General features: G+C 61.2%; 3 protein-coding genes across 7 annotated transcripts; 2 read left to right on the forward strand and 1 right to left on the reverse strand.

The window, feature by feature from the left end:
• Window positions 1-859: 859 nt before the first annotated feature.
• ZFYVE27 (zinc finger FYVE-type containing 27) lies at window positions 860-5,882 on the forward strand. Of its 4 annotated transcripts, none has more exons than XM_051800195.1 (12): window positions 860-1,123; window positions 1,203-1,273; window positions 1,344-1,530; window positions 1,709-1,804; window positions 1,985-2,097; window positions 2,811-2,941; window positions 3,308-3,379; window positions 3,538-3,558; window positions 3,747-3,891; window positions 4,197-4,243; window positions 4,790-4,871; window positions 5,147-5,882. In XM_051800195.1, the coding sequence occupies exons 1-12, from the start codon at window positions 927-929 to the stop codon at window positions 5,317-5,319; spliced, it is 1,335 nt and encodes a 444-aa protein (XP_051656155.1). In that variant the 5' UTR covers window positions 860-926; the 3' UTR covers window positions 5,320-5,882. The 4 variants fall into 4 exon arrangements, with proteins under 4 accessions (XP_051656155.1, XP_051656157.1, XP_051656156.1 ...); XM_051800197.1 differs by having other exon boundaries at window positions 862-1,123; window positions 5,097-5,882; XM_051800196.1 differs by lacking the exon at window positions 3,538-3,558 and having other exon boundaries at window positions 863-1,123.
• Window positions 5,883-8,128: 2,246 nt separating this feature from the next.
• On the reverse strand, window positions 8,129-11,145 carry SFRP5 (secreted frizzled related protein 5). Its single transcript, XM_051799546.1, has 3 exons — window positions 10,551-11,145; window positions 9,767-9,844; window positions 8,129-9,395 (listed from the first exon to the last, which is right to left on the reverse strand). Exons 1-3 carry the CDS (start codon window positions 11,080-11,082, stop codon window positions 9,055-9,057), a joined length of 951 nt encoding a protein of 316 aa, XP_051655506.1. The 5' UTR covers window positions 11,083-11,145; the 3' UTR covers window positions 8,129-9,054.
• A 5,096-nt stretch (window positions 11,146-16,241) lies between these two features.
• GOLGA7B (golgin A7 family member B) lies at window positions 16,242-21,440 on the forward strand. Of its 2 annotated transcripts, none has more exons than XM_051800047.1 (5): window positions 16,242-16,343; window positions 18,913-19,038; window positions 19,420-19,572; window positions 19,721-19,822; window positions 19,937-21,440. In XM_051800047.1, exons 1-5 carry the CDS (start codon window positions 16,299-16,301, stop codon window positions 20,036-20,038), a joined length of 528 nt encoding a protein of 175 aa, XP_051656007.1. In that variant the 5' UTR covers window positions 16,242-16,298; the 3' UTR covers window positions 20,039-21,440. The 2 variants fall into 2 exon arrangements, with proteins under 2 accessions (XP_051656007.1, XP_051656008.1); XM_051800048.1 differs by lacking the exon at window positions 16,242-16,343 and adding an exon at window positions 17,755-17,781.
• Window positions 21,441-21,472: the final 32 nt, after the last annotated feature.

The raw sequence follows: 21,472 nt of genomic DNA on the forward strand, positions 1-21,472 counted from the left end.
GGTTGAGCCTCCCCTGTTCAGCAGAGGCTGTGGACAGCCGACAGCATTGTTGAGCCCTCATTGCCCAGGAGTCAGCACAGGGGTAAAACAAGGTTGCATGGAGTATTATGAGATCCCTGCCTTTTGGCATCGGAGGAAGCCCAGGATCCCCAGAGCATCCCTGGGAGCCAGCAGCCCTGCTCTACTGCAAGCACCTGTCAGGACAGCTCGTGGTGCCCAGGGAGATGGGGAGCTGCTGTGCAGGACAGTGCCAGTGCACCCAGGGCTGGGCTGCTGCGGGGGCACGAAGGGGCAGCAGGTGAGCTGCCAGCCACGGTTACGGGCCTGGAGGGAACCTGTCGCTCCCTCGTGGGGCCCACGCGTGTGGGGCTGCGCCCTGGTCTCTCCCCGGGGAGAGGTGCCACAGCAATGGGCTCACGGGGACAAACCGACTGTGCCCGACACGGCTAGGTGCAGGCCATGCCAAGACCCAGTCTGGGACTGAGACTTGGACCAGGACTGAAACGGATCGTGCTCAGCCCCGGACTGGGACGGGATCCGGGCTGTGACTGAGCGCTACACCAGAGCAGAGGTGAACCGAGATAGGGCCAGGACGCTGATTAACCGCGGGTCTGGGCCGAGCCTCGTGTCTAGACCAGACCCATCCGCACGCAGGACCCACACGGAGCGCCAGGGGCAGGGCCGGACGGCACCGGGCACCAGAGGAGACGCCGCCGCTTCCGGCGCCGCCCGCTCCGCCCCGCGGGGGCGGGGCCCGTGCGCCGCGCCCCGGTCCGGCCCTCTGATTGGCTGCGCGCGGCGCCGCGCCCTGGTCCGGCTCCCCGATTGGCTGCGCTCGCGGCGCGCCCGCCGCGTCACGGCAGCGGCCGAGGGCCGAGGGCGGCGGTGCCGGTGCAGCCCCGTCCCGGTGCGGCCCCGGTGCCGTCATGCAGGCGGTGGAGCGGGACGGGGCGGCGGGCGGCTCCGAAGGGGTGGCGGGCGGCGGTGAGGCCCCACCAGAGCCGTCGCCGCCCAAGGCCGCCGCCGCTTTCGACCTGCTGGAGCTGGTGCGGAGCTACCGGCGACTGGAGCTGTACCTGGAGCCGCTGCGGGACGCGGCCGAGGGCGTCCGCTCCCTCCTGAGGTAGGTATGGGGTGGGCTGGGACCCGTACCGAGATCGTCCCCGGGGCCTCACGTCCCTCGCCTCCCCCTGTCTCGGCAGGTGGCAGCGGCCCGTGTGCTCCCTCCTGGTCTGCCTCGGCCTCAACTTCCTCCTGCTCACCCTCGGACAAGGTGCGTGTCGGGGGTCGAGGCCGGTCCCCTCCCCGGACCCCCCGGGCTGACGCTGTCCCACCTCTTCCAGCCGCCTGGTACTCGATGCTCGCCCTGCTGGTCGCCGTGCCGGCCCTGCTGGGCTACCTGCAGGAGTCGTGCCGGGCCCGGCCCTCGGAGCCGGAGCTGGTGCGCAGGAGGTACCACAGCATCCGCAGGGAGGACCTGCGCAAGGTGCAGCTCTCCCGGCAGGAGGCCATCGCCCAGGTCAAGAGCTTGTGAGTCCCTGGGGCTGCCCCAGCTCCGGGGCTGTGGGGACCTCTGCAGCCGAGAAGGCTTCTCTGGGGTTCTGCAGAGAGTCTGGGTTTGTGCCAGTCTGGCCACTGTAACCCTTGGGGGGGGAGTCAGAGTGTGTGTTTGTGAGGCTTTTTTGTGACTCTGAGGTCTTATTCACAGCCTGATCCAGCTGGAGGGGTTTCTGAGCGGGATGTGTTGCAGCTGTGAGGCCGTGTACCGTGTGCTGTACTGGGAGAACCCCACTGTCTCTTCCCAGTGAGTAGTACTGGGTCAGACACCCTGTGGCGGGCTTGGTGGTGAGAGGGGGCCTTCGGAGCTGTATTTGATGTGTTTGGTACTTGGAGAGAGCAAGTGGAACACCAGATGAAGGAAGGGGTTTTATGCTGTGGTGTGAGTTGCTCCAACTTGACTGCAGTATCCTGCTGGTTTCTGTAGGTTTTATGGGGCACTGCTGGGCACTGTTTGTGTCCTTTACCTACTGCCCCTCTGCTGGGTCCTGGCCATCGTCAACAGCACCCTGTTCCTGGGCAACACCCAGTTCTACCAAGGTATGAGAACTCTCTGGAAGTGTTCTGTGTGGGATGGGTTGGGGAAAGGCCCTCTGAGGCCAGGGATCCTGCCCTGGGCTTCTCCCAGCACCCTCCCATGTGCACAGTGTCAGGCTCTGCTTGAACCCCCCTCCCGAGGGCAACAGTGCCCTGTGATGGTGCTCAACAGCCCAGGGTGGGTGGTGTGGTCCCAGGGCTTAGCTGTTGGAGGTGAGATTCTTTCCTGATGTGTGTCCCAGCCTGAGTGCTGTTCTCTTCTCTGTGCTGTGGCAAACCATGGCCTGCTAATGCAGCCTGTGCATGAGCATCACCACCCCTCTCAGTCCCTGACCCTGCTCTTCAGGACTTGAAACGTGTTCAGTGCCTGTGGCAATGTATGACACAGGTCTGAAAACATGCCATTGGAAGAGAGAGGAGCTGGAGGCACTCCCTGTTCTGTGGCACATGCTGGAGGAGCATTGGATGTGTCTGAGCTGTAATTAAGGCCCCTTCTGTTCCCTATCCTGAGCTGGGGCAGGTGTTGGAGGGGTTCCTTACTGCCCTAACTTTGATATGTGAGCAAAGAGGGGCTCAGAGTGCCTGAGGGGTCAAGGTTGTATGTGCCAATGTCCCACCTTGGGCCCTGGAGATCAACTCTTGGAGATGGCTTTTGTGTGGTGGGGCTGGGAGAAGGGAAGTGCCACCCTACTCCAGCTGCTTTCTCCCCTTACCAGTGATAATGGAGCTCAAGGCCTCGATTGAGCAGTGTGTGGGCACCAAGCCCCTCGAGAGCACTCCAGAGCCTGCTGAACCCCTGCCAGCAGCTGCTGCCCCAGATCGGACCCCCACACCCACCAGCACAGAGGTGAGATAGGGACAGGGCTGGCAGCTGGGCCGTGGGAGTTCAGAGTCAGCCCCTTGGGGCTGACCGTGCCTGTGTCCCTCTACCCACAAACTTGTTTGAGCTGCCAGCTTTGCTGGAAGCCTGTGAACTACTCTTGAGTTATTGAGAGGCTGTTCTGCTGCCCTGGGGGCTTGGCTCAAGTCCTTTTGCCACACGTTAGGATGTGGTCTGGGGAGATGGGGCCTCATCTCACCTTCAGGGACTCGTGTCTTCTCATAGGGCTGCCCAAGGCCTGGTCCATTGTCCTGGAACCTCCTGCAGGAATGTGGGTCCACCTTTGAACAGAGGCAGGAGAACAGCTGGACTAGCTATGTGAATCTCTTGCAGGACCTTACCCCTGGCAGCGTGGAGGAGGCAGAGGAGGCAGAACCTGATGAAGAGTTCAAAGATGCTATTGAGGTTTGAGCCTGGTGGGAGGTGGGCTGTGCCTGAAGGGCAGCTGAGGTGGGAAAGGGCCTTGGTGGGCAAACTGGGTGCTCAGAGAGGGTGGCTGTGGGGCTGGGTGCCTCTGACTCCGTCTATGCTCACCCTCATCTCTTCCCATGCTGCGGGAGAAGGAGAACCAGCTGCTGGTCATGGTGAGTACTGCCATGCCAAGGCGTGCAAGAGGAGCATCTCCTCCCACTGGGGCTGGCAACCTTTTCTTGGTTTGCCAGTGGCTTGTGGTGATGCCAGGTGGAGCATCCTGCTTGTTGGGTACCCGTCTCTGGGGTGGGCTGCCCTGCAGCCCTTGGCATGGCCCCAGCCACTGCTCTGCTCTCTGCAGGAGGATGACGAGAGCTCTCAGTGCTCAACCGATTTTGACCTCAGCCTCCCGGACAATGGTTTTATGAGCAAAAACGAAGTGATCCGCAGCAAGGTGTCACGTCTGACCGAGCGCCTGCGCAAGCGCTACCCCAGCAACAACTTCGGTGAGTTTGGGAGCAGGTGCTGCTTGGGGGAGCTCAGCAGAGGGATCTGTACTGCTTGCAGTGGTGACCATGAGACTTGAAGTGGACAGAGTGGTGCAGTACCTGCCAGGGCTGTGCTGACACCTCCAGTGACCTTCCCCTCTCCATGGGGAGTATGTTCCCAGCCCTACCTAGGAAAGGCAAGGATGGGAAGGTGCAGGAACGTCATCTCCAAGCGAAACCTTTACAACAGCTGTGGGTGTTCCTCTACCGCTCACAGCTCCAGGCATCAGAGCCCTGTCTGACCTCTGCTCTCTTTCTTTCAGGGAGCTGCACGGGCTGTGCAGCCACCTTCTCTGTGCTCAAGAAGAGGGTGAGTCTTTGGCTTCTACCCCAGCTTGCTGGGTGCACCTGGGGCAGAGGTGTTGCCCATGTCTGGCTTGCCCTGGCTTTCTCCAGCAGCTCAGGTGTCTGGCCTTGGTCTCAGCCCAGATGACCTCAGCTAAGTGCTGGGTGTTGCCATGTGCTTAATGGTGCCAGGAATCCCTTGCACTGTGGAGCATTTGTCCCTTTACTCCTTTGGAAGCTAACTCAGACCAAACCCACATGTGCTGTTGTAGCTCTGTGTCCTGGTTTAGTCCATGACTTGTGGCCTGAGAGATTTCTGGTGAAGCAGAGCATGGGTCTGCTTGTGGGAATGACAGAAACAAACACCATCCTGTTGCCTTATCTGAGCCCCTATGTGTGACACTTGGCACACAGTCCCTGGGCAGTTCTGGGAAGGATATATCTCCTGTCCCCTCCAGGCTCAAATTGCTGTCTTCCTGCTGCCTCCCCTTCTACAGACTTGTGGCGCCCTTCCCTTATTCCTGAGTTAGTCCAATATACACCTGGGACTCACCTCCATCTCTCTCCACAGAGGAGCTGCAGTAACTGTGGGAACAGCTTCTGCTCCAGGTGTTGTTCCTTCAAAGTCCCCAAGGCTGTGATGGGAGCCACGGGTGAGTGGAAAGGTGGAGGAGGGCAGAGTTCCTGCTTCCACCTGTGCTGTCTGCCCCAGGATTTGCCCCAGCCCTGGTGGGGAGGGTAGACAGGACCTGCCCAGTGCAGCCTGGCTCAGGGCAGAGCAGCAATGGGTTTGCAGCTCTCCGAGCAGCTCTGTGGCTGGGGTCCCTAGCCTGTGGTGGGAAAGGGGGAGCATCTCTGACGCCTGCTTTCCTTTCCAGCCCCCGAGGCTCAGAGGGAGACGGTGTTTGTGTGTGCTCTGTGCAACCAGGTGCTCATCAAGTGATGAAACAGACCCAGCTCTTGTGGCCTGCACTGCCTGACACCTGGGACAGCGGGCAGGCACCCTTGCCACCAGGAACCTGGACTGTTTGGATCCCAGCGTGGCATTCCCCAGACAGAGGATGCTTTCACTCTCTGCTCCTCCTGCTAGTGCCAGGCTAGGGCCTGACCAGCTCTCCTTGCCACGCAAAGGCTGAGTCCCTGTGGTGGAATATTGTCCATGGCTGTGCCCCATCCCTGCAGCTGCTCCAAGCCCTGGGTGCTCTCTGGCACTTGCTGCACCCTGCCATGTGCTTGCCCAGGCCCTGTGGCCTGGCTCAGTGATGGAGGAACCATCTTTCCCTTCACCTCCTGGTTGGGGTGGAACAACCTCAGGGCTCTGTCCCTACCTTTGCCAGCACTGTGCTATAAATGACTGTATTTTTGGGATCAAGTCAGAACTCTACCTGCACCTCCAGGAGATGTGGTCCTTGGTCCTGGTCAGCTGACACCCTGCTGGTCACTCCTGTGCTCCTTGGCCTCACCACCTGCAGGTTTAGTCTTTTACCCCTGGATTTGGCTGTAGTGCAGAGGAGGGTGAGTTTGGGCTGGGCTGTGTGGCCGTGTCTCCAGTGTGAGAAGAGGCAGGAGTTGGTGCTGCTCTGTGCACTTAGTGACTGCTGCTTTCTAATACAGATTAATATATAATTGCATATAGAGAATGACCAATAAATTTCTTGTCCTTAGCTGGCTCTTGTCTTGTCCTAGTGAAAGCTGTCCCAGTCCCAGGTGACTCTGATACCTCTATGGCCTTGGCCCTGCAGGTGCTCATGGAGAAATGGTGTGTCTCTGCCACCAGCTCTCCGTGCTTTACTGGAGTTTCCATCTTCTGTCCTGCTGTAGCCTTATTTACTCCCTGCTCAGAGCTGTGTGCAGCCACCCGTTGGCTGTGCCAGGGCTGGATCCTGCTGGGCTGGAGCCAGGGAACACCTCAGCTCTGACAGGAGCTGCTGGGCTTCCTCTGCCTTCCGTGGCTGCTCCTTCCCCTGCCCTACCCATGCAGTGGTCCCACCAGCTGCCTGTGTGCACAAGGATGACCTTTTCCTGTGTGAACAGCAAAGCTCTCAGCTATTCCGGGAATGTGACCCTGGCTGCTGTGCAGCTGGGAACCGCCACGACCTGGGTCTCTGCCAGCCAGCTGCAGCTTCCCCCCAGCCAGGGAATCTGGGGGGGCCAACGCTCTTGGGCTGGCAGTGCCCACCAAGCTGTGACACCCACCAGTCTGAGAAGTCACTGGAGCCCAGAGCTTGCTGCAGGTTGTACATCCCACCAGTGTGGGAGTCGTATGGGGCAGTTCCTCTTGGCTGTGGATCATAAACCCCTTCCCATGGAAATCTGGGGGAAAGCTGGATTTGGCATTGATGATGAGGGTGTCTGAGTTATGCTGTGTGTGCAGGGGGACTGGCTCAGCAGTTACTGGGGGCAGTGGAGCAGCTGTAGCAGTGAGGAGGGCTGTGTAGCACCCCAAGAGCTGTGGGGTTGTGTTTGTGTATGTGTCTGCAGTGGGTTAAGTACTGGGCTGAGGAGGATGAGCTGTAGAGCTCAGACAGCCAACCGTGGGAGGCAGAGGAGTTACTTATCTTTCTAGAGAAAACACTTGGAGCAATGAGCATGATGGCCATGTATGTCTGAACACTCCCTGGAAAGATGCTAATGACACAGAATACAGAGGACTGCAGATAAACTTGCGCTGTGGGAGATGGAGTTTTATTTATGCATTTTAAGTTTCGCAGTTAAATGTCATAATTGACAATGTTTATTCCTGTGGTGGTGTGCTCAGCACTCACTCTCTGAACATACCTTCTAATGATATTTGAATTTTTTCCTCATTTTTTTTTCCCAGTGGCTGGGGAGAGGTGGGGGGGCAGTAACTCCCTGCCCCCGGTGTGAGGCTGGGGCAGGGGCTGACTGCCATGTGTCCCTGTCTGGCTGCAGGGCAGGGGCACTGGCACATTCCCTGGCAGGAGCAGGATGTCAGTGCCATTTGGGGTTCTGGAGGCTCACTGGTGGGGCTGAGGCCATGCCAAGGAGGGCGGAGGGAGAAGGGGTCACCTCAGTGCAGTGCAGGGCAGGTGCCCAGTGGTCCTGCCAGCCTGGAGGAGGGTGAGTGCAGACATCCCACAGCCTCAATTTCCCTCTTGTCCCGAGAGGCTCCCTTGTGGCCAGGCCAGCTGCGATGAGATGATGCAGTGCCAGGCAGCCAGGCACTGGGTAAATATCCAGGTGTCCACTCTCAGGCCTCCCTCCCCCACTGGGATGGGTGGATACATGTGTGCACTGGGTAAACAGGACTGGGGTGGGCAGGACACCCCCTTGCTAACTGACTGGGGGGCAGCCGGGGGAGTCGAGCCAAGCTAAGGAACAGCACCCTCCTGCCATCAGAGGGGCTAGGCTGAGAGCTGCCCTGGTCCTTGTGATGCTGGGAAGGTCCTGCCTGGTGCAAGTGGGTGGCACCAGAAGTCTTTTGGGAAGAGGTGGGAGGTTGTGGCGTGGGAGGTCTGGCAGCCGGGCAGGGCTGGCAGGGAGCTGCAGGCAGGGCTTTCAGGTGATAGGGTGTGGAGTGGCCAAAGTTGGCGGCTGTCTGGTCCAGGATCTTCCCCCTACTGTGCTCAGTGCCAGGCTGCTCACATGTGCTGCCAGGCCCCAGCCTGCAGATTTGTCCCCTGGGATGACAGAGGGAGAAACCTCTCTGGCAAACACTGTCAGACTCAGCTGTGGGGCTCCAGCAGCAGTGATGCCTCTGTCCCCTCACCCTGCTCATCATGACACCCTTCCAGGGTCCTTGGAGGGGCAGGGGTGCCTGAGTGTCCAACCATGCCTGTGACTGCTGGGAATTTCATCCTTTGGCTTGTCTGGACTGCCCAGCCTGAGGCTCTGGGCATGGCAGCTGGAACGGGGTAGAGCCAGAGCTTGGGGTGACCCTGCTCCCTTGGGCTGCCCCACTCAGTTGGCAGGACTGGGACCCTTCTCCCATTCTTCTGGGGTCCCTGAGGGAGCCCCAAGGGGCAGTTGCTCATGAACAACATTGAGCTGGACACAGACTTCTCTGAGGTGGAATAATTTACTGTGGGGTGCCTGGGCTGGGTCATGCCAGGGTTGTGTGTGAGGGATGCAGCAGAGCTGGTCTGGGGGCCTTGGAGGTGCACCCCCCCACACACTGAGCCATGTAGAATGAGGGGTGAGGAGCTTGGGCAGGGGCTGTGATGTTCTGGTCACTTGGTCTTGAGGGGAACAGTCTGTGGGGACAGTGGGGCAGCAGGGACCTGCCTTGGCTGGGGTGGGTGTGTGCGAAGGCGAGATCCAGGGCTGGGGTGTGAGCTCAAGGTAAGGGCATGAGATGTGTTGGTGGGCTGGAGTAGGGACTGCTTGGGCTGAGGATCTGGGGCAAGTCATGAGGGAGCTGGGCAGGGTACACTGATACAGGGTGGGGGTCCAAGGTACAGCCAAGTGGTCCCAAGAGGGCCAAGCAAGGATCCTAAATGAAAACAAGGGGCTCTAGGCTGCTGGGCAGGGAGCTTGGGAGTAGCCAGGGGTCTCTAGTGCAGACTAGGGCTCACAAGCATGCAGAGCAAAGGTCCTGAGTTCAGCCTAAACTCCTGGATGTGGGCAGGGGTCCTGGGAGCAGAACAGGGGTCCCAAGGGTGCAGAAAAAGGCTCTCAGGGAGGCAGGGGTCCTGGTTGTGGATCAAGGCTCCCACAAATGCAGCTGGGAATCCTAGGGATGCAGAGGAGGGTTCTGGGGCACAGCCAAGAGGCTGAGGTGAGCAGAGCTGGGATCCTGGGGTGCAGTTAGGGATGCCAGGGATGTGGTTCTGGGCCAGTGCAGGAGTCCTGGGAGAGGGTATGGTGGGTAGAGTGCTAGTGCTGCCCAGCCCCATAGAGCAAGGGGTGATAGAGGGGGCAAGGATAGGAGAACATGAACTTGACTGCGAACTTCATCTCCTTGTTGTGCTTCTGCCAGGGGTAGATGGCCAGGAGGAGCAGGCGGCCGCCCACCTTGCGGCCCATCACCAGGAAGCTGCCACTGAGGCTGTCCAGCTGGGGGCAGGGGCAGGCGCCTGCGTTCCTCATGTGCAGCACCATCTTCTTGGTGTCCTTGCGTTTGAGCGGGCCCAGCTTCAGCACCTTCTTCTTCTGGGCAGCCACCAGCCGCCGCTCCCCGTTCTCCTCCGTCATCTCCTTGATGCGCATCTTCACCACTGTGTGGGGCAGCCGAAGGGCATGGTTGGGGAGGGGGGCATTGCTGGGACACCGGGGAGGGGAGGGTCTGGGCCAGGCACCTGTGCAGAACAGGGTGCAGCCCATCCCTGGGGTGGGTCTCTGGGGAAGTTACTGTGTGGGAAGGGGAAAGGGGTAATTGAGTGACCCTCCCACATGTCCCTTTCTGTCTATCCCCCCACCAATGTCTCCTCTTGTGGTGCACCCATCCATGGCCAGGGAATGGCCAGGGATCTCCCATGGGGCTGTCCCCATACACCCTCACCCTCTGGTCAACCCCTGCCTGGGCTGTCAGACCTGGGGGAGGCAGACCCCTCTCCAGGGGGGCTGGGAAGCAGACCCCAGCACTCACCAAAGTCACTGGAGCACATCTGCTCCATCATGCCATCTGCCTTGTGCTCCATCTCACACTGGGTGCAGATCTTGGACACTGTGGTGAGAGACTAGTCATTGTCACAGCTTCCTGCTCTGATACTTGTCACCTGGACCAGCTCCTTGGGGACTGCTTGGGAGAGCCTCAGCAGCTTCTCTGCTCCCTAGGCAGCTGTGCTGGGGTAATGGGGGGGCACAGAGCACCTCTCTGGCCAGTGTCCCAGCATCCCCCCCAGCAGAGGGGATATGGGGATGCCCTCCCACCAGATGTTGTCGCTTTGAAGCACAGGGACAGCGAGGGTGGCCCCAGCCTGAAGGGTGTTGTCACAGCCCCGATCTTGACCCTGGGCTGCCTTTGGCTGATGTACCCTCCCCTGTCTGAGGGCACAGCCACCTGCAGCAGCAACGTGGGACTGAGACCCACAGATGCAGTATGCTCTTTGCTGCTGGCATGGACCCAGAGGAAGGAGAAGGATATAGATAGCACTGTGGTGGATCTGCCAGTGGCTCCCACCTCATCCCATGTTCTTCCCTGTCCTGGGGCAGTTCTGTGCAGGCAGCTGGGTCCCCAGCTCCCTCAAGCAATGAGTGGTGTCCAGACAAAGCAGCTGATGCTGCTGGTACTGCACCCACTGGTGCTCTGCTGCAGACAGAGGGTCCTTGGCCAGTACCAGTGTCCCGAGCTATGCTTCAAGGGGTGAAGGGATGGGGGTGCAGGGGCTCCACATGCATCCCCATCTCATCACAGTACCCTTCCCACTTACCTGGTGGCGGAGTGGCTTTGCTGTTCCCAAACTGGACGGCAATGCAGAGCTCGTGGTCAGAGGGGAACTTGCCACAGTGCAGCATCTCGGGCCAGGGGAAGCCGTAGGACTCCATGACAGGGGCACAGGAGTCACGTACCACCTCACAGAGGGAGCGGCAGGGGTAGACGGGCCGGTCGAGGCAGACGGGGGCGAAGAGGGAGCAGAGGAAGAGCTGGGTGTCAGTGTGGCACTGCTTGGCGAGCAGGGGCACCCAGCTGCCAGCCTGCTGCTTGGCCTCGGCCATGGTCTCGTGCTCCAGCAGGTTGGGCAGCCGCATGCGCTTGTAGCCCACGTCGCGGCAGAGCTGCATGTCGGGCGGGATGTCGAGGCACTGCGGTTCCCGCCCGTAGAAGCGCCCATGGGGCAGGTTCTCGGGCTGCCACCCATAGTAGTCGTAGTGCTGCCCGCCGCCCAGAGACCCTGCCAGCGCCAGCGACAGGGCCAGCAGCGCCGCGCTTCCCGAGCCCGGGGGGCTGCCTGCCTCCGGCATCGCCGCTGCCCGCCTGCCGCTGCCGGCCGTGGCTGCCGAGCGGGACGGGAGCGTGTCTCGGCACCTCGCCTGCTCCCTTAGCGCCTCCCACGCTCGCTGCCCTTTCTAAGGAGGCTGGAGGCCTCTCCGGCAGCCAATCTGCTCTGGCTGCCGGGCCCCCCGGGGCTGGCCCCCGGCTCCCCCCCTCCCCCCAGCCTACCCACCCCGCTGCCCCAGCCCTCCCTCTCTCCTCGGTGCATGGTGCTCCATGCCTCCCACCCTCCCAGGGAGCCTCTCTGCATGCACCCCTTCAGCCCACCCTGGCTCTGTGTGTCCCTGGGGTGATGCTGTCTGGAAGGGCTGGCTTGTTTGTCCCATGAGGATGTGCTGTGGGCACAAGGTGCCCCCATTATACACCAGTCCCCCTGCCCATCCCGACTGGCACTCCAGAGGCATGCCCTGGCACGTGCCAGGGGACGTTGGTTATTACCCTGTGCCCCTTCTCTGTCCTGTGCCCCATGGGGTCTGGGTTTGGGTATGCTTGGGGTTTAGAGGATGGAGGAATAGGGCATCCCAGAGGCTTCATGCTTCAGCACTGGGGGAGAGCTGAGGTACCCCGGTGCCATGTGTGCCATCAATGCCAAGGTGATGCCAATAGGCATGGAGTTTTTATTCTTCATGGGTGGTCCTGTCAGCGTGCACTTTGGACAGCCCATGGTCTGCTAGGCACAGGTCTGCTGGGGTTACACCTCCCAGCAAAGGGCTTTCACACAGGCTCTGCCAGTGCCTGGGGTGTGGGCAAAGCTGCAGCCCAAGTGGGGTGAGAGTCCTGCCAGGGCCACATTCCCCCATTCCCTTGGAGATGGGCTGGGCCAGGGGGTGCAAGACTTAAGACCCCATTAGAAGCCCATTTGTCTGCAGGGGTTATCTGGGACATCCCCTCCCTTTCCCGTGATCGATGCTCCTGCCTGGCCAACAGGCTTTGGGCTGTCGCTGGCCCCTGCCTGCTGGATAAGGCAGCTCTGTTAATGGTGATAGAGCAAACAGTCCAGTTCACGCAGTGATAGCAGCTGCTCTTTGCCCTGGGCTGGGGGCAGGGATTGTTCCCCCAGTCCTGGTGGGGTCCATCTGCTTTGAGGCCATGCTGGGAACCTCAGCCACACGACCTGCCCTTTCCTGCAGCCTGCCTACACTGCCCATGCCCTCTGTGCTGGGCTCAGCAGCCATCACTGCATCACTGATGCTTACTGCCAGCCCGAGGGTGGGCTGGGTTCATCTCACCCCAGCCAAGCCTGGAGATGGCACCATTAATGTGTAACTGCCTGGGAACCCGATAAGATAGAGCGGCCCTTTATCAGGGCTGCCTGGTAGCAGGAGGGAGGGTGCTGGAGGCATCAGGCTGTCACGGCAGGAGTGAGATTGTCTGGAGATAAATGCTGATAGAAAATAACTAATCCGTGATGGATGGGCTTGGGCAGGGTGTAACTGCCATGAGAGCTAGGCTGGGAAGGGGCTGGCAAGGCCTGGGAGCAGGAGTTGGGAGGTGGAGGCAGAGCAAGGCTGTGTGTGCAGGGTGGAGTTGCCAGTGTGTGGGATGCTGAGCACAGCCATGGGTGTGCCATGATGAAGGTGAGGGGGCTGGTGAGGCTGGGGTTGAGTGAGGGGCTCTCTGCCAGCTGGCCCAGTCCCTCTGTCTGTCATGATGCCTTCATTAGAGCCACTGAATCACCTCCTGTCAACATGGCCATGCTGGGGGGAGCGCGGCTGGCTTCAGGATAGGGATGTCCATTCCTGCTCCCACCCTTCTGGGTGTCCTGGCAGCCTTGTCTCTGAGCTGAGACTTTGCCTCTGCTCTAGGGGTTCCCTGATGCACTCCCATTGCTTCCTTAACCCTTTTCTACCCAGGATGCCTCAGGGGAGGTAGATCTGGGGTGTACCCCAGAGAAGGGTATGGACCCAAGGCAGGTGGATCTGGCACCCTTCCCTGCATGCTGTCTACACAGGCTGATCTAGTGCCCACATTCCTGTCCTGCAGCCATGCAACTGTCTGGGAGACTGACACTTGTGCCTGTCACTCCAGGGAGCTGGCTGTGCCAGCACTTGTGTCACTACCTGTGTCGCCTGTCACAGCAGCGAGGACAGAAGCGGGGCCGTGGGAGCTGCCCCCTCTGCAGTGGGGACCTCAGGGACGGTGAGCCAGAGTGGCAGGGTAAGAGGACATCCCCCTGGGGGTACCCCATTGACACTCCAGGCCCTCCCTGTGGAGGACCTGTGCCTGGTTGTAGCACAGAGGAGATCTGAGCTGGGGGAGCAGGAGGTTCCTGGGAAATGAGATGCTGAGAAGGACCTTGGCCTCCTCTTTCCATCCTTGTGTCCCACTCTCCTGCCTCAGCTTTGGGTGCTACTGACCTTGTTTCTGTGAGTAAAGATGCATCCCCTGGGCCTGGGTGGGCTGACTGGGCTGGATGGGTTCTCTCCCGTCCTACTGTCCTTCCCATCCTGGTTCTTGGGCTATGTCAGTGCTGGACATGGGATGCACTCGCTGTGGAGCAGGGATGTCTGGGAGAGGACAGCACACTGGGGCTGACCATTCAGGGGCCCTCAGGAAGGGACAGCACGCTGGGGCTGTCTGTGCAGGGACATGTGTCCGAGGGTGTCCAGCAGCTGAAAGGAGAGAGCACCCTGGCTGAGGGACAATGCTGGGCTGGTAGCACAGCTCCGCGGGGGTGGCCCTGCCTGGGAGTACTTGTGGGAGTTTGGGGCATGACTGGGGACACTGTGGGGTCGAGGTAGCCCGGGGGCAATGTGGAACCATCAGGGTGGGCAGCGCACAGGGTCAGTGGTGGCTGTGCACTTGCCCTGCGCCCACACACACTCACTTGCCCGGCAGCCCCAGGAATGTGCTGGCAGCGTTCCCAGCCCAGCTGCGGAGCTGACGCGCTCTCCCAGCCCCGACCCAGCACCTCCTGGCCCTACCCAGTTCCTGCCAGCTTGCAAACAGACCCTCCCTGTTCACTGCCGGACACCCCGGTCCTGGCCCCCAGCACCTGGTCCTGCTCAGCAGGGCAGGGAGGGGGCATGTCCCATGTGGGGGACCCTCTGAGGAAGAGTCCCTTTGCTTCATGGCGTGGCACTACACATAGGGACCTCCTATGTACTGCTGTTTGCCCCTCCCCACCCCACTGGGGAGGTGGGAAAAGCCACCCATGTCTGCTCCCAGCACAACCCCATCCCTGTGTGGTAGCAATCCTTGCACAGCCTCAGCTCTCAGCTGGAACCTTTGCTAAAGCCAGACCTTGGCAACTGGCTCCAAAACCACATCCTCCTCTGCTTGCCTGTTTGCAGGAGGATGCTGAGTCCCCTAGCACCTGTGGACTTCCTCGGGATGTGCTAGGGGGCTGTCTCCACCCTCTGCAGGGGCTCCCAGCACAGTGGGGTGCACCAGAACCACCCCTTGGTATGGACACAGCTGAACATGGCAGTGCTTGCAGATGCCACAGAGGGGGGCCCACTCTTGGAATGCTCAGTCAGTAGGGTCAGTGGCCCCAGTTTGGGGCAGTCTCCGTCCTGCTTGAAGGGGCAGGCTGAGGCACTTGGAGCTGTTTTCCAGAGGCTCACAGTGTGGGGGATGTGTTCCCCTCCCCCCCACACAGGTGTACACACCTGGCATCTCTCAGGAAAGGTTATCAGCTAATCATATGGCCCCGCTGTCTTTGCGCCTCCCAAATGTCACTGTTGTCCTCACTGGATGGTGATCTCATGCTCCCCCACCAATAATGAAAGCCCTCCCAGTGCCGTGGGAAGCAGCTGCCAGAACCTGGCCCTGTTGTGGCCTCTTTGAAGCAGAGCTGGAGCCGCTGACAGCCCCAACAGGCAGGAGAGGGGGCTCAGCAGGCAGTGGGTGCAGGATGGGGCCCCAGGGGTTGGTCCTGGACTGGTTGCAGGACTCCAGCTGTCCTCCATGGCCTCCAGCCACCCTGCTGGGGCTACAGGGAGGGTTGAGATGCTGGGATGGGGTGCAGAAGTGTGCACCCAGAGACACACTAGGGACACACCCTGTTCCTGGTCTGGGAGCCAAGTGCAGGGGCTGAACCAGGGACACTGCTGGGGCATGGCTGCTGTGATGTGATGGGCACAGGCATACTGTCTGTGCAGGGTCGGCCATAGGGATCCTAAGTATGTCCTGTGTCTGTCCCATAGGGCCAGGGGCAGGGCCTGTGGGCAGCTAGCCAGAGCCAGAGGCAAAAGGAGATCCAATCCAAGGGGTCTGTGCAAGGCACGTCAGAGTCACTTCACTCCAGGCACAGAGGAAAAGTCAAGTAGGGGAGTAAAGGCAGCTCTGGCAGCAGCCATGCCTATCCCTGCTGCAGGGCAGCCTAAAAATAGTCCCTCAGGGCTGAGCAGATGGAGCAAAAGGGACAGAGCCCTGTTGCTGCAGGCACCTTGCCAGCCCCCCTCACAGTGCTGGGGTTGAGGGAGCAACAGGGCCATGCAGCATTTTAGGGCTGCCCTGAGCTCTTACTGTCCCTGATCCTACTGCCTGGGATCCCTTTGGCTATGCCAGCCCCCTCGACCTCTGACCTGCCTTGCTGGAAGCCATGGCACAGCATGGCAGGACCTGGCATGGCATGGCATGGCAGCAGCCTATTTCTTCTGCATGGGAACCAGCAGAGTCTATCCCTGCTCTGGTTAAAACTGGAAAGCCCATGATGGTGCACCCTGCCTGGGGGAGCTGGTAGACCCTGGTGGGCTCTGGAGGTGCTGGGGACCACAGATACCACAGGTAGGGCCAGGGGCTGTATGGTGATGGGGAGCACTTTGGGTCAGGTCAGGGCTGTCCGTGTCTTGCCTGTCACTGGGCAGTATGGCTGGCAGAGAGTGGCTCCCCGTAATGGGGTGATGTCAAAGGGATGACAAAGGATACTTCTTGACACGCGCCCTGGTCCTGCAGACAGCATGTCCATGGCTTATGAGACAAATGGAGCCCAGAACCTGGGTTGGTGCAGCCAGAGAAGAGACATCCCTGGGGCAACACTACAGGTGGAGGATGATGGGCAGAGCCTGGGGTGGCAGGGACAGCTAAAGCCCCCTGACTGCTCTTGGCCCCTCACTGCAGCACGGGAGAGCAAACTTCATCTCTTGGTAGGCACAGCATTGCCATGGCAACTGGCAGGACCTGCCAGGTGGGCAGGAGAGCACTGACGTGGCAGTGACATGCAGCACGGGAGGGAGATGGGATGCAGGGTCTCGGTTTGGGGACATCTGGGGACATGCTTGGGAGTGTAAGCACAATGCATGTGCATCAGAGTGCATGCCTGGGGTACATGGGGTATGTGGGCAAATGTGGGCATCTGATTGCATGCATGAGTGCCTGTGACAGTGTGCATGCATGTGTTTGGGTGCATGGGAGACTTCACACGCCACCCCCTGAGGGGGGTCCTTTGGTTTTGTGGCACTGTCAGGGCAGGGTGTACCTCACTGCTCCGGGCTGTGGGCTGGCAGGGCTGCTCTGAACCATGGGAGCAAGAGGTTTCCCCAAAAACTATGGGATCCATAGCTTTGTGTCTGTGGGGGAGATGCGTCCTCCAACTGGGTCCCTGACTGCATGTGTCCTTTGGTCCCTTGGTAACAAACCCTGCCTGCTCTAGAGAATGGGGACTGCGTACCAACCACCCCAGGGCTCTGCCTCTATTTGCCCTGCCCAAAGCCTGCACTGGTGCTCAGGGCGGGGGGATCAGAAGTCAGACAGAGCTGCCCCTGCACTGCAGGCAGGTGGCCATGCTGTGTTTGCTGTGTTCACCGTGTTCTTTGTATTAGTTGTGTGTGTTAGCTGTGTTAGCTCTATTAGCTGTGTTAGCTGTGTTCCCTGACAAGGCATACGCGCTGGCGGGGCCCTGCGCTGCCTCCAGCATCGCCCAGGTGTTGAGGGAAGGGCTGGCTGCTCTCCTGCCTGCCAAGGGCCTTGTGCCCAGCTACTGCATCCCTCTCACCCCACCACGGTCCCAGCTAGGAGCTGCCCCCTCCTTCACCTCTCGGGAGAGCATCTCTTCCCCCCGTTTGGCATTTCTCCGGCTCTAATTGAGCTGTCAATGGGCAGAGATAATAGGGAATTCGTTAGCTCTGTCTTTGATGTCTGCCCGCCCTGCGACCGCAGCGCCAGCTGCAACTCCTTCGCAAACAAACAGCTTCAGACGAGGGCCCTTGGCACGGCGAACTGCCAGCCGCACGGTCGACTCCCCAGATCGCTGCCGTTCCAGCCTCATGGAACAGACCCCCCGTTACCTCCAGCAGCACCCCCTCGGCAGCCAAGTTCCCCCATAGGGACCTACAGCTGCATCCCAAAGGCACCCGGGCTCCGCTACCCGCCGTGCCAGACCCCCGGGACACCCCGCAGCAGCCCTCCTTCTAAGCCCCTCTCCAGGGCCAGCCGCGGGGCAGCGGGTACCGCCGTCCGCAGCAAGGGGCCCGCGTCCTGCAGGGGCCCCGTGCCGGTATCAGCGGGCGCCCATCCCCGGTGCCTCGGGGCGGGCCGCGGCGGACCGGGCGGCTGCGCACACGGGCGGCCGGGCCCGCCTCCGCCGCTCGGCTCGGCAGCACCGCGGACAGCGCCCGGCCCCGAGAGGCTCCGCACGGCCCCGGTGACGGCGTCGGTCCGGTCCGGTCCGGCCCCCCCGGCACGGCACAGCCCGGCCCGGCGCCCGCCGCGCCATGGCCACGGAGGTGGGTGCGCGGCGGCAGGGCGGGGGCACCCCGGCGGCGGCACCTCCCGGGGCCGCGCTGCGGAGGAGCCCCCCCGCTCCGCCCTGCCCTGCCCTGCCCGCCGCCACCGGCTGCCTGGGCGCGGCGGGGCCAGGGCTCCGCGAGCGGTGCTGCTGCGGGAGGACAGCGCGGCGCTGGGGTCCGTGCGGGGGGAGTGTGGGACCGGGGGCTGAGAGGGTTCTGTGTGCACGAAAAGGCCGGTGTGCATATGGGGTGCCTGAAGGAGTGTGGGGGTGCGGGTGGGTGCAGAGTGCCTTTGGTGGAGGGAGCAGTGTGCGTTTGGGTTGGGGCACCCCGGGGAGAGGGATGGCTGTGGGATTTGGGGTCCTTGTCTCAGATGCCGTGGGCGGGACGTGGGCCAGGGACAGATGGTCTGTGGGGCAGAGAGCAGGTGGTGGCCCCATGTCACCCAGGGCAAGCGCAGGGAGGGGCCTTAGACCCGCCCTTGGCATAACCTGGTCCCTCTATCCACCTCTTCAGCCACCCCACAACCCAGAGTTCAGGCGGCTAGCACGGGCCTTCACACCCCATGGGGAATCAGGGCTTAGCATCTACCGCGGGATCTGCTGATCCTTTTTCTGCAGTCTCCCCACTGCAGCCTGCTCACCTACTGTGCCACTGCTGCAGCCTTGCTGCCCGGCCACTGCTCCTGCTCAGCTCACTCCTGTCTTCCTGCCTAGGAGCTGCTGGGTTGGCTGTGTACTGGGGTACTGCTTAGGACACGGGGCTGTCCCCTCCCTGGGCCATGGCCCGCTATGAACACACACTCGTGCATGCAGGAACCGGTATGGGTGAGCTCTGACAGCAGCCTGGGGCAGGGAGCACACTCATTCGCCCATGCTCTGAGCAGGGGGCTGCCACAGCACCCTCCCCTTGCCACCATCCTCCCCTCACCACTTGCTTCACATCTCCAGCACTGAGCTGTGCTCACAGCATGACACAGCCCATGCTAGGGGTTCCCTGTCCTGGGGGGTGTGCGAGCCTACAGACCCTGACACTGGGGGAATGGCTGCTCCTCAGGCCCCCAGCTCTCCAGCAGGGATGCCTGGCACCCGCTGGCTGCAGCCCCCCTCTATCACCCACTGCCCCCAGGTGCACAGCCTGCAGGAGCTGCGGCGCAGCGCGTCCCTGGCCACCAAGGTCTTCGTGCAGCGGGATTACAGTGATGGGACCACATGCCAGTTCCAGACAAAGTTTCCCCCTGAACTGGAGAGCCGGGTAGGAAGACTGACAGATTGACAGGGTGGTGCCCTATGGCAGTGCCTTATAGGGGCTCAGAGGGTAGAGGGGTCTAAAGGCGTGGGGCCTCCATGGGATGTGGTATAGCCCTGGGCCAGCCAGCGCTGCTGGGTGCATGCAATCACAGTCACCTTGCCTGCTGTGCAAAGACTTGGATGCTACTGGGAGGCTCTGGTGAAGCCTGCAGGCTCAGCAGATCTTGGCATGGGTGGGATGTGGGCAGGTACCAGCAAGCTGAGGCATCAGCTGGGCAGGGAGGAGAGAGTTAAGTGCTCTCCAGATCCCCTCAGGAATGGGGACAGGGTGGTGCAGGGAGTCAGCCTCTGGCCAGACTCCTCTTCACTCTGGTTTCTGTCCTAGATTGAGCGGCAACTCTTTGAGGAAACTGTGAAAACCCTAAACGGCTTCTACGCTGAGGCAGAGAAGATTGGGGGCAGCTCATACCTGGAGGGGTGCCTGGCCTGTGCCACTGCCTATTTCATCTTCCTTTGCATGGAGACACATTATGAGAAGGTGCTGAGGTGCAGGGGAGGGCTCAGGGATGGGTATGTCTGGCATTAGGCACAGGGACGGCTCAGAGATGGCACAGGGAGCAGGGGGCTGAAGGCCAGAGCAGGCAGCACTGCTGGCAGGCCCTGAGTGTCCCTCTGTGTGCTGGCAGGTACTGAAGAAGATCTCCAAGTATATCCAGGACCAGAACGAGAAGATCTATGCGCCACGGGGGCTGCTGCTCACTGATCCTCTGGAGCGTGGCATGAGGGTCGTATCCTGCAGGCAGCAGGGTGCTGGGGGGATGGCAAAGGGTGGGGGGACATTGGGAGTGGTTGCCAGGCAATTGGGCTAGCACATTTCACTGATGATCCTTAGCGGGGCCCAGATTGAGATCTCCATCTACGAGGACCGGTGCAGCAGTGGCAGCTCCAGCAGCGGCAGCTCCAGCAGCAGCAGCGGTGGGGGTGGTGGGGCGGGGGGCCGGTGACTGGCAGGGAGTCCCTGCAGGGACTCGTACTGCCGGGACAGTGGCCTCTCCGAGCTCCGCAGGCTGCACTACCAGAGCACCCGCTTCTGAGCCCAGGGAGAGCGGGAGGGGGAGGCTGTGGCTACCCGGTGGGGCTGCCCATCCCCATCTACTCTATGCCCCCCACAGTGAGTCTGGCCCTGATCGGACCCACTGTGGGCAGGGGCTAGTGCTGGGGTATCCCAGGTGCTTCCCACTGAGCCAAACTGTTGCCAAGGGGCTCCTGCAGCCCTCTGTGTTCTTGGTGCTGCTGTCCCTGCCCCAAGCGAAGGGGGCTTGCCCTGCTGTGGGCAGCCACAGGTGGCAGTGCCCTGTTGCCATGGATCGGGGAGTCAGGGGACTGGAAAAGCCCCCAGCAGCACTAAGGGGGGGATGCACACTTAGCCCCAAGCCCACAGGCACTGAGCTCTTGCTTCACCCCCTCCTTGGGGCACCCTGCTCTTGGTGCTACGGTGTGGGCTCAGCTGCTGCGTGTCCACTGCCCAGGGTGTCTGCAGAGCCTTGGTGCCGCTTCTTTTGCATGATGGTGCCATACATTCTCCCCAGCCCTGCCCCAAATGCTGCCTGTTGCTGCTCCCCAGCCTTGGCCACATGCTCTCACCCATCTGGCAGTGCATCCTCGCCGGCAGCATCCTCGCCAGCAGCATCCTTTAGCACTGCCATGACACTGGGCATTTGCTTCTGCTCCCTCCCTGACCTGGTGCTAAACCCAGCTGGACCCAGAAAGCTCCCCAGCCCAGTGTCCAAGGCAGGGAGGTGCAGTGCTGGGCAGGCTCCTGCCCCTGTGCCATGTGCCCCGGGCTCATGCATGGCCCAGTATAGTTGAGGCTAAGCTGTGGCATGGCTGAGGCAGGCTCCCTGCCCAGTCCTGGCAGAGCCTGCCCATACCTGGCTGCAGCTCCCTGCCTGCACTGCCCTATGACCTGCTTCAATGAAGGGACAGTGCCTGGTGGAGCAGCTCCACCGGGACCCTTCCTCTCACACTGCTGAGCCCTCTCCTGCCCACGTGTCCTGCATGCATCTGCCACCAGCATCCTAATTCTCAGCCTGGCCTGTGGTGGGGACCCCAATGGGCACCTGGGCTTGGCTGCAAGGTGTGGAGGTTCATGGTCCAGGGTCAGATAGGGGGAAATACAAGGGTCCCTGTGACATCCAGCACCTTGAGGAGAAGAACTCCTGTCCGGGTGCAGGGCTGAACCGAGCCAGCATTTCTCTCCTGGGGTCCTGGAGGGAGGACTCTGCCCTGTGGGACTCCCTTTGGCTCGGTCATGACGTGTGTGAGGGGTGGCCCTGGCCTCAACATTCCTGCTGGAGCCCCCCTGCATGGAGACCTTCCTCAATAAACCCCACGCTTCTTCTCCCACTGCCTGCCCTGCATCTTCTTGTGCTGGTGGG

Source organism: Manacus candei, unplaced genomic scaffold (genome assembly GCF_025592945.1).
Source record: "Manacus candei isolate 608988 ecotype Guabito, Panama unplaced genomic scaffold, ASM2559294v1 h1tg000050l, whole genome shotgun sequence".
Lineage (NCBI taxonomy): Eukaryota > Metazoa > Chordata > Aves > Passeriformes > Pipridae > Manacus > Manacus candei.

Excerpts from the sequence above, each read along its gene's own strand:
- ZFYVE27 (XM_051800195.1), top strand. The coding sequence starts at position 927 with ATGCAGGCGGTGGAGCGGGACGGGGCGGCGGGCGGCTCCGAAGGGGTG. Across the intron at positions 2,098-2,810 it reads CAACACCCAGTTCTACCAAG|TGATAATGGAGCTCAAGGCC; the intron begins GTATGAGAACTC and ends TCCCCTTACCAG. Across the intron at positions 3,892-4,196 it reads CTACCCCAGCAACAACTTCG|GGAGCTGCACGGGCTGTGCA; the intron begins GTGAGTTTGGGA and ends TCTTTCTTTCAG.
- SFRP5 (XM_051799546.1), bottom strand. The coding sequence starts at position 11,082 with ATGCCGGAGGCAGGCAGCCCCCCGGGCTCGGGAAGCGCGGCGCTGCTG. Across the intron at positions 9,845-10,550 it reads CAAAGCCACTCCGCCACCAG|TGTCCAAGATCTGCACCCAG; the intron begins GTAAGTGGGAAG and ends CTCTCACCACAG. Across the intron at positions 9,396-9,766 it reads GATGTGCTCCAGTGACTTTG|TGGTGAAGATGCGCATCAAG; the intron begins GTGAGTGCTGGG and ends TGCCCCACACAG.
- GOLGA7B (XM_051800047.1), top strand. The coding sequence starts at position 16,299 with ATGCAGGGTCTCGGTTTGGGGACATCTGGGGACATGCTTGGGAGT. Across the intron at positions 16,344-18,912 it reads CTGGGGACATGCTTGGGAGT|GTGCACAGCCTGCAGGAGCT; the intron begins GTAAGCACAATG and ends CACTGCCCCCAG. Across the intron at positions 19,823-19,936 it reads TGGAGCGTGGCATGAGGGTC|ATTGAGATCTCCATCTACGA; the intron begins GTATCCTGCAGG and ends AGCGGGGCCCAG.